Source organism: Ursus maritimus, unplaced genomic scaffold (genome assembly GCF_017311325.1).
Source record: "Ursus maritimus isolate PB19 unplaced genomic scaffold, ASM1731132v1 scaffold_6, whole genome shotgun sequence".
Taxonomy (NCBI): Eukaryota; Metazoa; Chordata; class Mammalia; order Carnivora; family Ursidae; genus Ursus; species Ursus maritimus.
Window position 1 is genome coordinate 28,578,266 of NW_024426774.1, and position 16,199 is coordinate 28,594,464.

The following is a 16,199-nucleotide window of genomic DNA, read 5'->3' on the forward strand; positions in this document are numbered from 1 at the left end:
AGATTGTGTACTTTTGGGGGCAAGGATGTACCTTAATATGTCTCTCTCTCATTAGTGCTGAGCACAGGTAAATAAATACTCAATAATTGCTTTTAATTAAGTTTATAGATAGTGGATCTGTGTCAAGGCCTAGCATCAAAACCCCTTCATGTCTTTGGTCTGTTCAGGAATGACTATTGGAGTGTTTATCAAGTGCTGGACATTGTGCTACCTGGTGGGAATAAGATGTAGACACTGATTGAAGGAGCTAGCTTCCAGTCTAAAGGGAAGGCAAACACATATAAATCGTTACAGTTTAAAGTGCTACATGCCTTAGCAGAAGTGTGCAAAAAAAAAAAAAAAAAAAAAAAAAAAACAGCTCATAGAGCAAAGAGATACTAATTCTGACTTGAAAAACTGTTGGATTTGACTTTTGAGCTGAGTCTTTAAGAATGAGTCAGAGTTCACCAGCTGGAGAAAGAGGAAAGGGCATTCGAGGCTGTTGTGGTCATTGATTTTTAAACTTTTCATGTGACTTCCAGCTTAAAACAGTATCACTAATCCCATCTATCTTTATGATTCAAGAAAAATGGAATTCATGACAATGTTGATTTTTTTTTTTTTCTCCCCCTCAGAGAACTACCCCTTTTCAGGACTACATCATTTGTGTCAGATGGTTTATTACTTTCCTATTGTTTTCAATTAAAGATGCTTCACAGTATGGTACGCGAGGCCCCTTCTTCCCCGGCCCTGGGCTACCTCACTAGTCACGTCCCCCGTAGGTCCCCCTACAATATATTAGTACCCCAGTCCCCACCCCAACATGTAACACGCTCCTGGTGGGCCGAGCCATTTCCTGCAACCTAAATACACTATATTCTTTCTTGCCTCTGCAAATTTGAGTAAATTCTTCCTCCTCCAGGAACGTCCTTACCTTCACCCCCACCCCCCATGCCCGAGCCACTCACAGCCTCTCTTCACACACACATACACACAACACCAGGCATTTATCTTTGAGCCTTTCGTCAGAGAAGGCGTCATGGAGGAAGTGACTCTCAGAGGGAATGGAGGACTGTTAGGCCCAGGAGGGACTTCAGTGCTGATGGTGAACAGCTCCTGCCCCGACTGGGCTTTCCTCCCGCAGTCACCAACAGCTGGGGTCTCCGCACAGAGAGGGAGGTAGTTGGTTGATATCACAGTTTACACTTGGCCATTTGGCAGGCTTGGGGCTGAATTTGACCCCAAGACATGTTTTCTTTCCTTCACCTTTTTTTCCCCCCTTCATCCTTAATTATTCACATTTTAAAATTGGGATGCTTCACGTAAAAATATGGCTTCTTTTGAGCAACGGGAAGGTGTAGCAACATTGACTATACATTTCATCATGGAATGAACAGTGAACAGACCTTCTTGAGTTGTCTACACAATAGCCCACTACTCTTTCAGGATTCATGCCTGACTTCCTGACGACATTCAGTTTGGCCTCTCTGGGTTTAGGGAACTTGGGGTTGGTGTCGAGAGACCAGATGTGGATGGAGGCTAAAGGCGCAAGAAGTTTAAAGACATCATGAAGATAAGGGCTCAGGTGAAACGATGGGTTCGGGCCTGTATTGCTAAGGAGTTACGGTCAGGATGAGGCCCAGGCTGAGGAGAAGAGGGAACAGTCTCTGGGGAGCAGCAGTCTCGGGGCGGCCGAGAGTCAAGTGGTGGGAGCATGGGCATGGGAGGACCGGGAGCATGAACCGTTGTGGTCAGTGAGTAAGGTGTTTGGCTTCAGAGATTTTTGAGCGCTGTGGCCTCAGGAACAAGGGGCTGAAGTGCAAGACGCAGATTCCAAAAGATCAGGCGAGGTCAGGGTGTTGAAAGTGCTGCGTCCACATAGACATAGAGCCTTCCAGATTCTTATATAAAATAGCTAACAGGTGGTGAGTGCTTCTCTGTGCCAGGTACTGTGCTAGGTGCTTTTCGTATATCAGTTTATTTAGTTCACAGAACAGTTTCAAGAGAAAAGAGTACTTCAGTCATCCCTATCTTCCATATGGCACAGGTGAGGCTTGAGGAAGGTCATGGAGCTCCTTAGTGGCCAGAACTCAAACCTGAGGTTGTCCTCATATCCAAGTGCATTCTCAGACGCCCCCCCCCCCACCCCTTAGGAAATGGAGGGGAGACAGAGCCACAGAGAGGGAGGGCTTGCAGGAGGGAGGAAAGTGAGCATGGAGGATGTGGTCAACTAGGAGGGAGTTGACCCCCTTCCAGCCCAGGTGAATAAGTAAGAAAGCTGGAAGGAAATACCATCTGGGGGCAAGCAGGGTAAATCGGTCAAAACCGATTTGAGAGGCACGCTTTGCGGTGATGTTCAGATGTTGAGTTTGTCTGCAAGGGAAAGGTTGGGGAAGGCAGAGAGGTTGGAAGGGAAGAACGAGTCCCCAAGAAGCCGAGCAGCGCTCTGTGAGGATGCACATTCCCTGGAGGACAGGGAACCAGCGGATCTTGCACTTGGCACTGACGACAGGGATGAGAGGTCTGGGAACTGACAGGCCACATGGGTCTAAGTGGACACGTGCTTCAAGACGCACGCCGTGTCGGCAGCAGCTCAGGCCCTGGGTGGCTCCAGGGGCTCCGAGGTGTTAGCCACCCGGGCTTTCGGGTTCTCAAGTAGGTTAGTCCTGACATCTCTGGTGAGTGTTCTTCATGTGCTCCGGAGAGGAAATGGGAAAATTCACACCCCACTGTGTTCTCACGTGTGATTGTGTATCCCACTCCTTCCTAAACTCCCTACACTGAGAGTCAGAACCCTGGGTATCCCCAGCCCCACCCGCTGAGTGCATCCTGCTTGTACTCACTCAGAGAGTTGGGAAACAATTGCATGTTCATACATAAGCTGACTCCACGTTCCACAGCATCCGGTCCTGATGCAGTCAGTGACTCCAGCTCTGAGATGGGAGTGCCTTATGTTGCTCTGTTAAAACTTCCTCTCCGCATCCAAACCCAGTCCTTCTTCCCGGAGCATGCCGCGCTGGTTTCCCTTCTTTCTTCCCGTTCTTGCTCACTGGTTCTCTGTGCATCTTCCACTCCTGCCCCTTTACTCTCTGAGCCCATCCTGCCGACCACGAGAGCAGATGCCAGCATCTTTCCCCCGGACCTGAGGACGTGAAGGCAGAGAGCCTTCCGTTCCCGGGACTTGGTCATTGTCAGACTGTTTGGCTACACGGAGTGTGGTTCAGGAGGCCTGCCAGGTCCCAGCTCTCCTGTTTCAATAGGGGCCCAGGCCCCGAGGAGTCTTTCCAGCTGGGCTCGTACTCTGGCTCCTCAGCTGCCAGGACTGAATCCCTCTGGAACTTTCCCGACTCTCTTCTTTAATCATCACATTGAGGTGGTGACGTGTGTGAAGTGGCATTGCCTCCTCAACCCACCGGCTTACTGTCGAGCATGGTTCTAGAACATGACTATAAATCTTAGAGGAACCATGTGAGCTTATAAATTCCATTTTCCTACCATTTCTACCACTTTTCTTTCAACTTAGCTCTGTCAGATAAGATTCCTGAACCACATGCCAGCCTTGAGGAGGGAGCTGTAATCATCTGTCTCTTGAGAACGCCAGAAGAGAAGGGCTACAATGACTACTTTATTAAGGTCTTACAATGGACTTTGTCATTATGACTGATACTAGAAATGGAAGGGAATATTTTACCTCATTGCCCTCAATTTATATCTTCTCCGTAGTGGAGCATATCCATTGATTGCTCCCCACAGAAAAGAAACAGAACGTAACAATAACAGCAATGCAGAGTGATTTTACTATTGTCTCTGAAAGGGCAAGTGGGGAAGAATTTGCAGTATCTGGTTGTGAAATCGAGGGGGGACAGCTGCTGGAAGGAAGCGTGTGATCCCCAGAGCTGGGCCAGGTGCTGGTGCAGCTCACTAACGCACGTGTGTAACTGCCCAGGCGGTGGAAGTGCAAGGACATCGTGCAAGAATTAGCTCGAGAAAGGGTGACTAAGGATTTGTTACTGAGTGAGTAGCAAACCTCTTACGGTGAGACATGAGAAAAATTGTGATCCTAAAAACTTCCTGAGGAAGGCGTGCAGTTCTCCCTAAGGATAGTTAGACCCTCGAGAGGGAAACCCGTTTATTTTGGGATGTTTTATTTACAGTATCTCTCTCTCTCTCTTTTTTTTTTTTTTAACTTATGTATTCCTGGAAAGAGGTAAAAAATTTAATCAGTACAAAAATTATGCATCAAATTTAATTAAACTTGAAGCTACTTTTTATAGTACTGTGTTTTATGTGTCATTATAATTTCCATCCCTGACAGTTATTTCTTTAATACGCTGAATGGAATCCTAGTAGTACAAGTGCTTTTTGCCCTTTTATTTCCACACTTCTCCTTGTTTCCTAACTAAAGGGAGAGCTCCCTGCCGCCTGTAAAGAGTAGTTTTTATATTTACAGACGGCGATTCTCCCCTTTCGAAGGGCTCGGCATCCAGTCAGGTGTGGGGTCCATGCAGGTTTGGGAGGGACGGTTTGCAGAGGGCCTCATGGAGTTGTTTTCCCTTCAGGATGTGGGCCGGGATATGGGTCTGCTGGGGGAAGAGGAGGCCTCCGTGGTTTGTTGCTTCCACATTTCCTCCTCTGCAGGAGTTTATTGTAGGGGAAGGTTAGAATAACATTTGGTCTCCGCTCTGCATGGCGCCCAGGGCGCCCCCCGCAGGGCACTCCTGTGCCTCGCTGAATGGCAGTGGGAGTGGCGAGGAGGACTCCTCTCCGGCGGCCTCTTCTAACCCCCTGTGGTTTTGTCTCCTTTACGGTGTCTCTAGTCCTTCTAGCGATGCACACTATTGACTCTTCAGCTAAGTTTTGAGGCCATAACTTCAGTTATGAGGACAGGCCTAGGAGTCTGGAGACGCCAGCATCGGGCCTGTCGTTTCTTCTGCGTTGCTTAGTCTTCAGTAGGAGGGAGAGAGAGAGAGAGTTGCAGATGTGTGTGCATACTTACTCCTCCTCCTCAAAAGAAGAAAGTCCAGAAAGCTTCGGAGAGAAGGCCCACCTTGAGCGGGGCCTGAGGGTGAGGGCTGGCAAGGGGAAGGGGGTTGTGGGGGGGGGAGGAAGAGGAGCCGGGAGCGTGGGAGTGCAGGTGGGTGATGTGCTCTATGGACGTGGGGACGTGGGGGCGCCAGGAGGAGCCAGGGGAAGGCACGAGCCAGGATCGGACTGTGGCAGTGACGGGGATGTGAATGGCAGGAACGGAAGCGTGGGATTTTAGAGTGAGAAGAAAGCTCATTCTGGTCCAACCATCTCATTTTATGGGCGAGAAACCTGCATCCCGGTGTGGCTTGCCAGTGGTGACGCGTGTCCTGGTGGACGACAGCATGGCCACTCTTGTGCCTTTCTTCACTCCACGTGTCTCTCACTCCCATGCAACCGTATTGGGGCAGGAAGAAGGTTTTGTAGATGACCGAGAGCAAGTGCCACGAACCCTCATTCTTACATGATAGAACTAGCTGAACTTGACTTTTTCTACTGGCAAGCGCGAATGAAGCCAAGACAGCTGAGGGCCTGCACCTCTGAGAGCAAGTTGCTCAGAAAGCGGGTCCCAGGTCCCTTCCGTGGAATCTCCCGGAGGGCTCGGGAGGCGGGCAGATTCCGAGCCCTGCTCCCCACTTGCAGAAAGACACTCGGGAGCGTGGCACCCTGGAACCTGTGTTCTAGACAAATTCCATGGTCTTTCCCTGCACACACTAATTTTGAAAAGCGCTGTACTTATCAGCTCTCGGTCTGAATACACGTATACACGTAAAAACAACGCGTGGTTTAATCTCTGACTTATTAACCGTGAATTAAGTGTTTATTCCAGATTGTTGTTTTGAGGGCGTCATCATTTTTTTTTTTTTTCCATTTACAAAACAAATAAGACATGCCCCGCACTAGGGGAATTCACAGGAGGGGCAGTAAGGTTTTGATTTCATGAGCATGTTCAGTCCCAGGACTTCGGTACCCATGTGTACTGTTGAAGGTCGGAGGAGAGAAAATTAATCCTGGTTGCCTTTTTTTGTTTGTTTTTCGCTGTTTCAAGTTTTTATGTAGGTTCTGGTTAGTTTACATATAGTGTAATCCTGGTTGCTTTTTGATCAGAGAAGGCCTTGTAGGGTGGGTGGTCTTGAGGTTGCGTGGAATTCACCAGGGGCAAAAGAGTTGAGGCGCATGTGAGCACGTCTGAGCTGTGGCACTGGGGGGGTGCTGGTTGGGTGAGTGGATTCGGTGAAGGGCAGGGTGCCCTTGTAGCTTAGGTGCAGCAGATGGTGGGACCAGTAGCACATGGAAGCTAAAAAAGATAAGTAGAGGCTCGACTTGCAAGCACTCTGTGAGCTGCGCTAGGACTCTGGCCTGCCTGGGACTGTCCGCGTTGTGCAGGAAGCAAAGGACAGGAAGGGAAAGCACGGTATATATATTGCCTTTCAGCCCTCGCAACCAGCCAGCCTGGGCCTCCTAAGGAGGGGAGTGCCCTCTAGGGGCTCAGCTGATTTCTGAGAGCTGTTCATCATTGTTACCCAGCGCTCAGATGCCCACCAAGCTGACTCCATTACCTACTCGAGAGGAAAAAGACAGCTTCAGCAATGCACCTGGCTGCAGCTGTGATTACATTATGCAAAAATTTATTAATGTGGTGCCTTGATTGATCATTATCTTAATACTGAGGATACCATTAGAAGCTTGATTTTTTTCTGGCAAATTGCACATACAGGTTGCTTCTTGTTTGAAGTGAAAAAGCCCTTAGCCCATGTATTGTATGATTCTGATTCTGTGAACTGTCCAGAATAGGCAGATGCACAGAGACTCGTGGTTGCAGGGTCTGGGGGAGGGAATGGGAGTACAGGGCTTCTTTTTGAGGTGATGAAAATGTTCTAAAATTAGGTAGTATGGTTGCACAACCCTGTAAATAAAAAACCACTGAATTGCACTTTAAAGGGATGAATTTTATGGTATGCTAATTATATCCTAATAAAGGTGTTAGGTTTTTTACTTAATTTAAAAAAAAAAAGCCTTTAGCGTTTCTGCTCTAGGTATCCCGCAAATAGCTCTGCCTGAAGTAGCCTTTTTGAGTTCATGGTATAGAAATCTCGGTGTGTTGTTTCTCACTTTCTCTTCTGTATTTTTGTTTTGTTTTGTTTAGTTACTGTTATCCTTCTTTGATTTGTTTCCAGTTCTGTTGAATTTAAGATGTATTAACGACTAACATAGTAGATGCAAGGAGAGCTTGTGGTAAGATTCGCACTCACATCACCACAAAACACAGTGAGAGGAACCTTAAGAATGGGATCTGGTGGCTCCGAGAGAAGCCGTCATGTGAGGTTGGCCCAGGGGGACAGATGGCATCTAGACAGACAGCTGGATAAGGAGTGTTCAGGAGGGAGCAGGGGTGAGCGGTGCAAAGGCAGCAGGGTGAGGGCTTATGTGGAGAACAGAGGACTGACTGGAGCAGAAGGAAAATGAAGAGAAAAACCACAGAGTAGAATTGGGGGGAAAAGACTTGAATGCTAGGCTGAGCAGTTGCTCAGTTGAATGAGGGGCAGCTGAAGATGGGGCAGCTGAAGACTTCTGATGTCGAAAGTACAGAAACTGGGCCGTGGGACGGGTGCGGCATGGGTGGGAAGGAGGGACCCCAGGGAGAGAGGAGGCCAGGTGAGAACATGGAAATTATGGGGGGGGCGGTTTAGAAGTGAGGGTAAGTGTTGACATCAATGTCACGAGCATCTCTTCTTATATGTCAGTTTTCCTCTGCCTTTGAGCCACACGTTTTCTCCATTTTCTTGCTTGCTCTTTATCCAGGCACTGGGGTAAAGGGTAGGAGGAAGACTGGGGAGAAGGGACAGAGAAGGAATAAAAATGAAGAGAAAAGGTAGTGAGGACAAAAGAACAGTTTGCATGCTTCGGTTGTTTTGTAATTCAGCATTTCCTCTGCATGATCCACCAGGAGAGAATCTAGTCTCTTCTAGTGGAAAGTACGCGGGGCAGGTCGGTTGTGAAGGCTGTGTGCCTCACGGTTCCCATCTGTAAAATCTACCCCCGTCTGTAAAATCCCATCTACCTCTAGTGTAGGTAAGCCAGGGAATCTACAATAATCTTATTGAAGAATTTTTTAAAACTACATGGGATTCACATAATTTGTAGACATAATAAATTTCCATGGCGGGTAAGTCCCAGTGAGTCCCCCATTTGTGAGAGAGAGGGTGTCAACGCATCTGTCAAAACATAATCCATGTGAGTCATATTATGTGGAACTACAGGAAATTGCTCTTTGACTATTTTTGACCTACAAGAAAATGACAGTTTTCCTAAAGTTTCAACCTAATAGGTAATTGCTTGATAGAATCTGATGTGAGTCCAGGTTTTCACCCTTTCTGGTTTCTTAGTAAGTTCCTTCTTTATTAAGGTGCTAATGGGCTTTAACAGCTGCTCACCCTCGGTTCAGGGGGAAGCTGCGAGAAGTCAAAAGATAGCAAGAAGTGAGGAAGGCTTGCCAAGGGGCTAGTCCAGAAGGGGGAAGGGAGCTGGGAGCAGACCAGCCAGCAAAAACAGGGACACCTGACTCCTCGGAACTTGAACGTGTGGTCATTCTGGGTTTAGAAGCAAACATTCTGCATCAAGGGTTTTCCTTTGCTAAGTGGGTTACTAGGCAGTTGTGCGCAGTTTCAGACCTTCTGTGACGTACTTCAGACAACCTTTGTGAATCTCTACAAAAGCAAGAGAGAGATCCAAATGTTGGGAAACAGGTCAGATGTAAAAGAAAAAAGAAGCCATAGGGCAGACTCCGTCTCAGTTTTCAGCTTGGTGGGATTTCTGACTGCCTCGCAGAGAGCCTGGCATATAACGGCCCGTACGTGTACAGGAAAGGTCACTGAAGGGCTGAAGGATATCTGAAAAGGTATTTTTTGGTTCATTGTATACTTTCTGGTGTTTGAATTAAGATGATTCCCTGGAACAGGGAGGAAGGTGGATCCCAGAAGATGTGGAAGAAAATGTTAGTCAGCTTTTCTTGTAGGATGCTTTCGTTGTAATCACACGCAGGTATCAGGATCAGGGCATGGCCTCTCAATCCCCTAGCGCCATTAGTCTGTAGAGACCAAAGAGTTGAAGTTGTACAGAGGATCAAGAATGAACATAAATAATATATCATTACTGTACCATCACATGGATGGGATTATCTGCTTAAAACGGCGGTGACAAGGCACATACAAATGAAAGACTATGGGAAAATCTTTGCAGGAACAAAAAGCCCAGTTCATCTTTACCCAGCCCTAGAGAAGGCGGTTGTCCTTCGGGAATACAGCTCTGCCCACACAGAACAGGCAAACGTTTATCTTAAACCATAGGAAGAAGCACCATTGTAGCAAAACCTTAATTATCTAACCCCTCTTCTCCCAGGTGCCCAGTATAACCGTCGCCCCACTTGGAAGAAGGCTGAAAGGGCCCACCTCTCGAGGGGTTGTTCATACCTTTCCAGTGGCTTTCATGGTCTTTGGTGTAAATTTTAATTTAAATTTGTTTCCTTTTTAGTTCCATGGTTAACTATAAATGTAACTAGACCTCTGGGCCTGATTATCGAGGTATTTGTGGAGTACACGCATATTTTAATTTGTTAAACATCCAAAGAACAATAGGAGAACAAAACAATCACTTAAGTAAGAGGGGGGTGAGAAACAAAACCAAAATTAATGAGCGTGTTACTAGTTCTTCCCTGCTGGGAACGTTACCCTCCCCTGATCTTGACCCTCACTGTACCCAAATACCCACATGTTTCCTGCGAGGATGTCTCTTTTTAGGATGCCTTCCTTTCACCCCCGTCAACCTGGGAACTCCCTTAGTCATCTTCTCCGCCCTCTGATCCCCACTTCCAGCCCGCCCCAGGGCTGGAGTCTAGTTGCACCTCCCTTTTATTTCATTTATATCCTGACACCCTGCTGCCCTGAGCTTCTCATTTCCTGCTTAGTTCCTTGTAACACATTGTCAGCAGGCAGTTGACAACATTTTGTTCTCCTTGTATGGATACCCACCACTCTTACTTTTCTCTGTCTAGGCTGGTTTCCCAGCAGAGCTGAAGTTAAGGAAGGCTGAGAGCCGGCAGGGTGAGCTTGCAGTTCAAGGAACACCTCATTCGTGCGTGTAGAGATAAATGGACGTGTGGTAGCTTAGAAGATGGCCCAAATTAAGACCTTCAGCTTTCATGTAGCTGTCACAAAGTCCACTTACCGAAGCTTATGCCGTTTATAAAGAGCTCCTCAGTCTTCGTTCAGAGTCTGTTTCTTTTGTGATACACAATTATAAATTAATGTGGCTAGAGATGAGGGTCCTCCCAGACACAATCACACTGACCAAAAGGGACTCAAAAGCTACTCACTTAATAGCTGAAAGAAGGGTCAGGAAAATCTCTGGAAAACACCAAAAACGTCAACAGCAACAAAGCAGCATCACAGTGCCATGGACACGGAGCACCCCTTCCGTGTGAGCCTGCGCAAGCATCCCTGAGTTGTGGATAAGGCCATAATGCATGCACATAAACACGGCCCCGCATCATCAAGAAAATGCAGGTTATGCTGGTCTGGTTCAGTAAGAAATGACATAATGCATTTAGGAATATTATTGTGAAAATGTTTTAAAGTTAAAAATACGGGTGCATATTAAGGAGATGAGCCTCAGTTATTGGGAATGCAAATGATGTTAGCACCCGCTCCCCATTTCCCCGTGACCCCAGATACACAGGACAGTGTCCTATAGACGGGCTTGTGCCACAGCCACCGCCACCTTGTGGGCTCCCGACTTCTATGTTGTTGTTTATTCATGGGGTTTTCCTTCCCTTTTCTTTGGTTTCAGATGCGAGTGTCTCTCTGGCTTATGTGGTTTCCCCGTGTGTGAGGTGGGATCCACTCCTCGCATAGTCTCTCGTGGAGATGGAACACCTGGAAAGTGCTGTGATGTCTTTGAATGTGTTAATGGTACGTGGGGTTTCTCTTGTTCTCAGAGAGTGTACATTCGCGCAGGAGGAGGGGAGGGTTCCGTCTGGCCGCTTCTGCCTTCCGTAAGGCAGGGCATATTCTCGGGGGCTCAGAGCAACTCCCTCAGAAAGAAGGTTTGCTTGAGATCCCACAGTGCAGCACAGGCAGTGAGGAAAGGGGATCCTCGTTCCATCCATCAGCAAGAGAATTTTGGAGGTGGACGCAGAGATTCCATGTAGCTGTCATATGCTGCTGTGTTTCAGTAGTGCGGAAATGTTAGGATTTCACGAAGAGGATCATGGAGCCTGTAATCCTCCTGCCAGTGCTGTCAGGAGCCAGTCTGTGGAGCTAACGGCACATCGAAGCGACCACAACCTGAGACAGGAGAGGCAGTACCAGTGCAGTAGTCGCCGACTCAGAGAGCCCGTCTTTGACCAGTGTTGGGTCATCCGGATTGGCCTGCTTTTGGCTTGAGCCTTGTGGCCTAGAAAAAGCATTCTGCAGTCACAAGATGCCCTCAAATAGAATCCGCCTGCCTCTCCCTTTCACCTTTCACGAGAGGGCGTGGTGTTTGGTGACGTGGGGCTGATTGAATTTAGATGCTAGGAGGGAGAAGAACCTAAGACCTGTCCCTCCCTTGGAGTTTCCAGAAGGAAAACAAAGAATAAAAGTCAAGCAAGTGAAATGTCAATAATTCTAGCCCTGTTTAGTCAATACCTAGACACAGGGAAGATGAAGTCGCATTTGGACAGATCCAACAAGATCACACGTGCAGGAACCCCCATGGTAACTGCTGCCTCTAAGACATCAGAGTCCAGAAGAATTTCTGCCCTCTCTCAAGCCTGCCCTTTTCCCCAGGAAAATTAACGCTGACTCCTGTCTCGTTGCGTCCTGTAGTTTTGAGTCCAGCGGCCACCTGTCGTTTGGTTTGTTTTGCTTGGAGGAAGCACTTGCGGTACGGCTTTGCGGTTGAGAGAACGTAATTTGTTCCTCTCCTTACTGGCTGTGTCACTTTGGGCACCTCTTGGTCTTCCTGGGCCTCAGTTTCCACATCTGTGCAAGGGAGTGAATAACTGTCACTTAAGTGAGGTTTTATAACTGAAGCACTTGCAGGGGTGCCTCTTTGTTTTGGGGACCCACCTCCTGTTCACATCCACAGACACTGTTCTGGATATTCCAAGGGGATAGAGAAGTTGAGATGAGCTTTCCTGACTCAGACCTCACGAATACAGGACCCAAGCGCAGAAGAGCTCCGTGTGCAGAAATCTGTTCTCAGTGCTTCTCCTCACCTGTAGTCGTGCGTGTTAAACACCAGCAAGTGGCCAAACTTGTTCTCTGGTACCGCTGCACAGGTGTATTTGTAGGTGACATTTTGTGAGTGTTTAGCTCCTACCGTTTGAGACGAATAGTCTCTGCTTCCCCTGGGCTCCCAGCAGCTCAGATGTGCTTCCTTCCGGGACCCCTCACTCTGCAAGTGCTCTCCTGTCTGTGCCTCATTCTCAAATCTGCACCTCCTCCAGACGGCAGAGAGTCTGTCCTTGGGTCTGTGGGTTTTCGCATGTGGTCCGCCTCATGGAAGGCCCCCAGGTTTCTTTGGGGGAGTGGGTGAGCAGATTCATGTCATCTTCGTTCCCTCGAGAGGTAGCTGTTAAATACCAGCCAATGGAGGGTTACTCTGTGGGAATCCTCCATCTTTACTGCCCTCCCTGAACACAAATCTTGAAAGTCACTTGTGCCCTGGAAATACCACCGCTAGTAATACAGTTTGCTGTTGTGTCCTCTGGGTGAGGAAAAGGAGTGCCTTTCTTCTTTGCTTGCATCTCGGTTGTAGAAATTCATTGTCATGCCTTTCTTATCAGCACATTAATTTCCCATCTCACGCCCGTGTGCTGTGATTCAGACAGCTAAGGACTGCACCCTACCTCAGGGGCCTCGGATGAGTCTTTGGGGCCTGCTCCCGTTTATAGCCTCACTTTTTATAGAGCTCCGGGTCCAGGAATAGGACTTGCCATCTGCCATGGGAGAGTGCAGAGATCACAGAGCGCACGCACTGTTTCTGGGGATGCCTCTCTCTTGCCACCACAAACTTGGGTCCTCTTTGCTTGATTTACTGTCCTGCTGTAGTGTCTCTACTATTTTAGTCCTAGAATTGTAGATGAGACTGGAAACTTTAATGCTGTGAAGATTGATAATCAAGGAATAACAATAATGTTTAAAGACATTCTGTCTCCAAGTCTATATTTTACTTCTTTTGAGTTATACATACATACACACACATATCTGTGTGTATGTGTGCATACACGTGTGTGTGTGTGTGTGTGTGCGTGCGTGCGTATTTGCTCCCCTGCCCCGCCCCCCACCGCCCAGTGCCCTGGGAAAATCTTACCATTATCATAAGGTCATCATTAGAGGATATTACATATCAAAAACTCATTGTCATCACTTAGAAAGGCAGAGGTCTATATATTTATGTTTATAAAGCTTTGCTTATCCACAAGAGATGTCAAGTAACTTTATAGCAAAAACAAATAACATAATGCTGAAATAGTAATGAGAAAAGAGGGAATCATAAAGTGGTATGTAAAAGTTGAAAGTGAAAACCAAAAAGAAAGCACCCACAGGTATGTAGGCCGTAAGTGTCTGTGTGTACTTGCCAGGGCTGAGTGTTAGGCTCCCAACCTCCTGGCCATTAAAGCGAAAAAGGAGATAAAGTCAGATACGCATTCTCATTTTTAGAGGAAAGAAACCTACTGGAGGGGGCAGCTGTCTTCTCACCTGGAAATTTGAAAAGCTCTAGATGGTGCAGTAGGTCTGTCGTGAGTTACTCTTATGCCACCAATGCAGACACAGGTTTCCTCTCACCAGAAAGCAAAAACAAAATATTAAAATGGAACTCCGTGAAAGTAGTTCTCAGAGATCAGTGTGACACACAGCTGGAACCTAGATGACTGTAGCATTGTCTCTTGGATTTTGAGAACTCCCAGAAGTGTAGGAATAGCTCTAGAAACCCCCCGTTCAGGAGACAGTGGCTTGAATGTTAACATAACTAACCCCACGTGTAGAAGTGGAGATAGCATGCCAGCACTCAGTTTCTAAGCTGCCTTTGAGGTGGTGTGTGTGTGTGTGTGTGTGTGTGTGTGTGTGTTTAAAACAAGCATTAAAATGGAAAACACAAGATTAAACATGTTCACAGAGAATTTGAGAACTCCTGAGTTTTGAAAACATTAGCATGGATGAATAGATTATTCTCCATAAATATTATTCTCTTTTCGGCTTGGTTAGGTTTGGTTTTGGTGGTGGGACTGGAGCATTGCAGACCAGATCGAGGCAGTTTGTGACTGCATTCTCTGATGAGAGCCACAAGTAGGACCTATGAGGTGTTGGTTGAAGGACAGGGCTGTTTAGAAACCATAGGAACAGGTAGTATGATTGAGCTCCTTTCACGGAAACTTTGAAGTCATCAAGGTCATCACCTGGAGATGTATGACCTCCACCGCAGTGGTGGAACAGTCTGGAGTCCTCTTCAGTTCTGTATCTGCTCAGGCCCACAAACAAAAGTTTTACTGTCCGTCAGCTGGAACTGAGTGATGGCCTCTACTTTTAGATGGGCACATGTTCTCCATTTTGCTGTAATGCACCCTGTTGTCTTACGAGAGCCCACCCCTCTCATTCCGGGAGGAGTTTAGATTTGAAATCTCAAGCATAGAATACGGAAGTGATCATTTGGTTGCTTTAGATACGTGATCCGTTGTGTATGTATATGTACAAACATCTGAGAGCATCTCGGTTTGCATGTCATAGCCAATAACTGACTCTTCCAGCATCAGACACTAACATGTGAAATTCACCAGTCATGGGAGAGCCGTACCCAAGATGGGCTTGCTCTGTGTGTAAAATTTTGGTCCAGAAAACTCAGACCTGCAGTTTTTTAATACGGAAATTAGTGCAGAAACATCTGCTGAGAACCCTTTGTATAGCAGTAATGCCCAGTGATGTTTCTAGAGACATAATATATACTTCTACAGTAGCAAAGAGAATACTGCACTTTGAAAGAAATATTCCTCCTTATGCACTTACTGAGCACCCGTTGTGTTCCTGGGGCCTTATCAAGCTGATCTTACTTAAGAGTGATACCACCTTTTGCAGTTCTTTATAAGGGTTGTTCCCTTTCCCTTACCCTGAAATAGATCTGTTGGGTACACTCTGGCGTGCACACCTCTTCGCCCCCACGGACAAGGGCTTTTTCCTCTTCAGGTATTTGGAATCACATGTACCCTGTCTTTGTGACCCATCTGTCTGCTGTTGACATATGGAGAACTTTTCAGATGTTTCCCATCTGACACACAGTTGTCTCTCTTTTGGCTTATGCTGTCTACCCACTGGGCTTCCTACACAGCTCACCCACAGTGAAATGAGACCAGAGGCAAGATATTGACCTTTTCCTTCTGAGAGATTGAAAAGAAAAAGCAACAGAAGTGTATCTGTTTAGATTTTTCTTCCACTTTCACATTTGATATAAAGTTCTATATTTTAGTCTTTTCCTTCACTAAAATAATATACCTATCACCATCTGCCAATCAGTGTAATTTGGCAGGTAGTAAAACCATCTATACTATAAGGTTCTTTTCAGGAATTCTGGAATATGTTAAACAGGGTAGAGAAGATTCCAGAACTTAAAAATATAAAATTTAATTGGGCAGACACAAACATACACAAAAATCACTAAAAAGACACTTTTATGCATCTCTGTATTGAGAAGTACAAATTACAGAGTAAATTACTTCTTTGTAATATTTTTCGTTTCCACAGCCGCTTAAATTGTCCTCTTAGAGAGGTCTTGGTCATCTCCACACTGTTCTGGGATTCACATCTCTGTTCCCTGCAGGCAAGGAAGTAATTGGTCATTGTTCGTGAAAGACCACTGCTGTCCTTCTTATCATGTATTTTCCTGAAGAACCTCTATAAATTTCTCTCAACATCAAATAGGGATTTCATTATGTTTGGGGTTTTAAAAAATTATTATCCTAAAGAACTGATTATGTTCTCTAGGCTGGGTGTTTGGGGACTCCTCATCTCTCTACATTCCACCCCCTTGCTCTCCGTGTATTAGCTACTGAAACCTAACTGCCAAGTCCTTCACCCACTCCGTCCCCTCCCGCTTAAGCTTCTGCCCACCCCAGCCTAGAGACAGGTGCATCTAGAACAGCATTATTCATAACCAGACTCTTC

At 46.7% G+C, this 16,199-nt stretch overlaps 1 protein-coding gene across 5 annotated transcripts in view; it reads left to right on the top strand.

The window, feature by feature from the left end:
• The window catches only part of CRIM1 (cysteine rich transmembrane BMP regulator 1), a 187,105-nt gene that overhangs the window by 96,236 nt on the left and 74,670 nt on the right, over positions 1-16,199 (top strand). For all 5 annotated transcript variants that reach the window (XM_040623086.1, XM_040623088.1, XM_040623087.1 and 2 more), the window contains exon 5: positions 10,849-10,970. In XM_040623086.1, the coding sequence (XP_040479020.1) occupies positions 10,849-10,970 (122 nt within the window). The remainder of the gene's footprint in view (positions 1-10,848; positions 10,971-16,199) is intronic.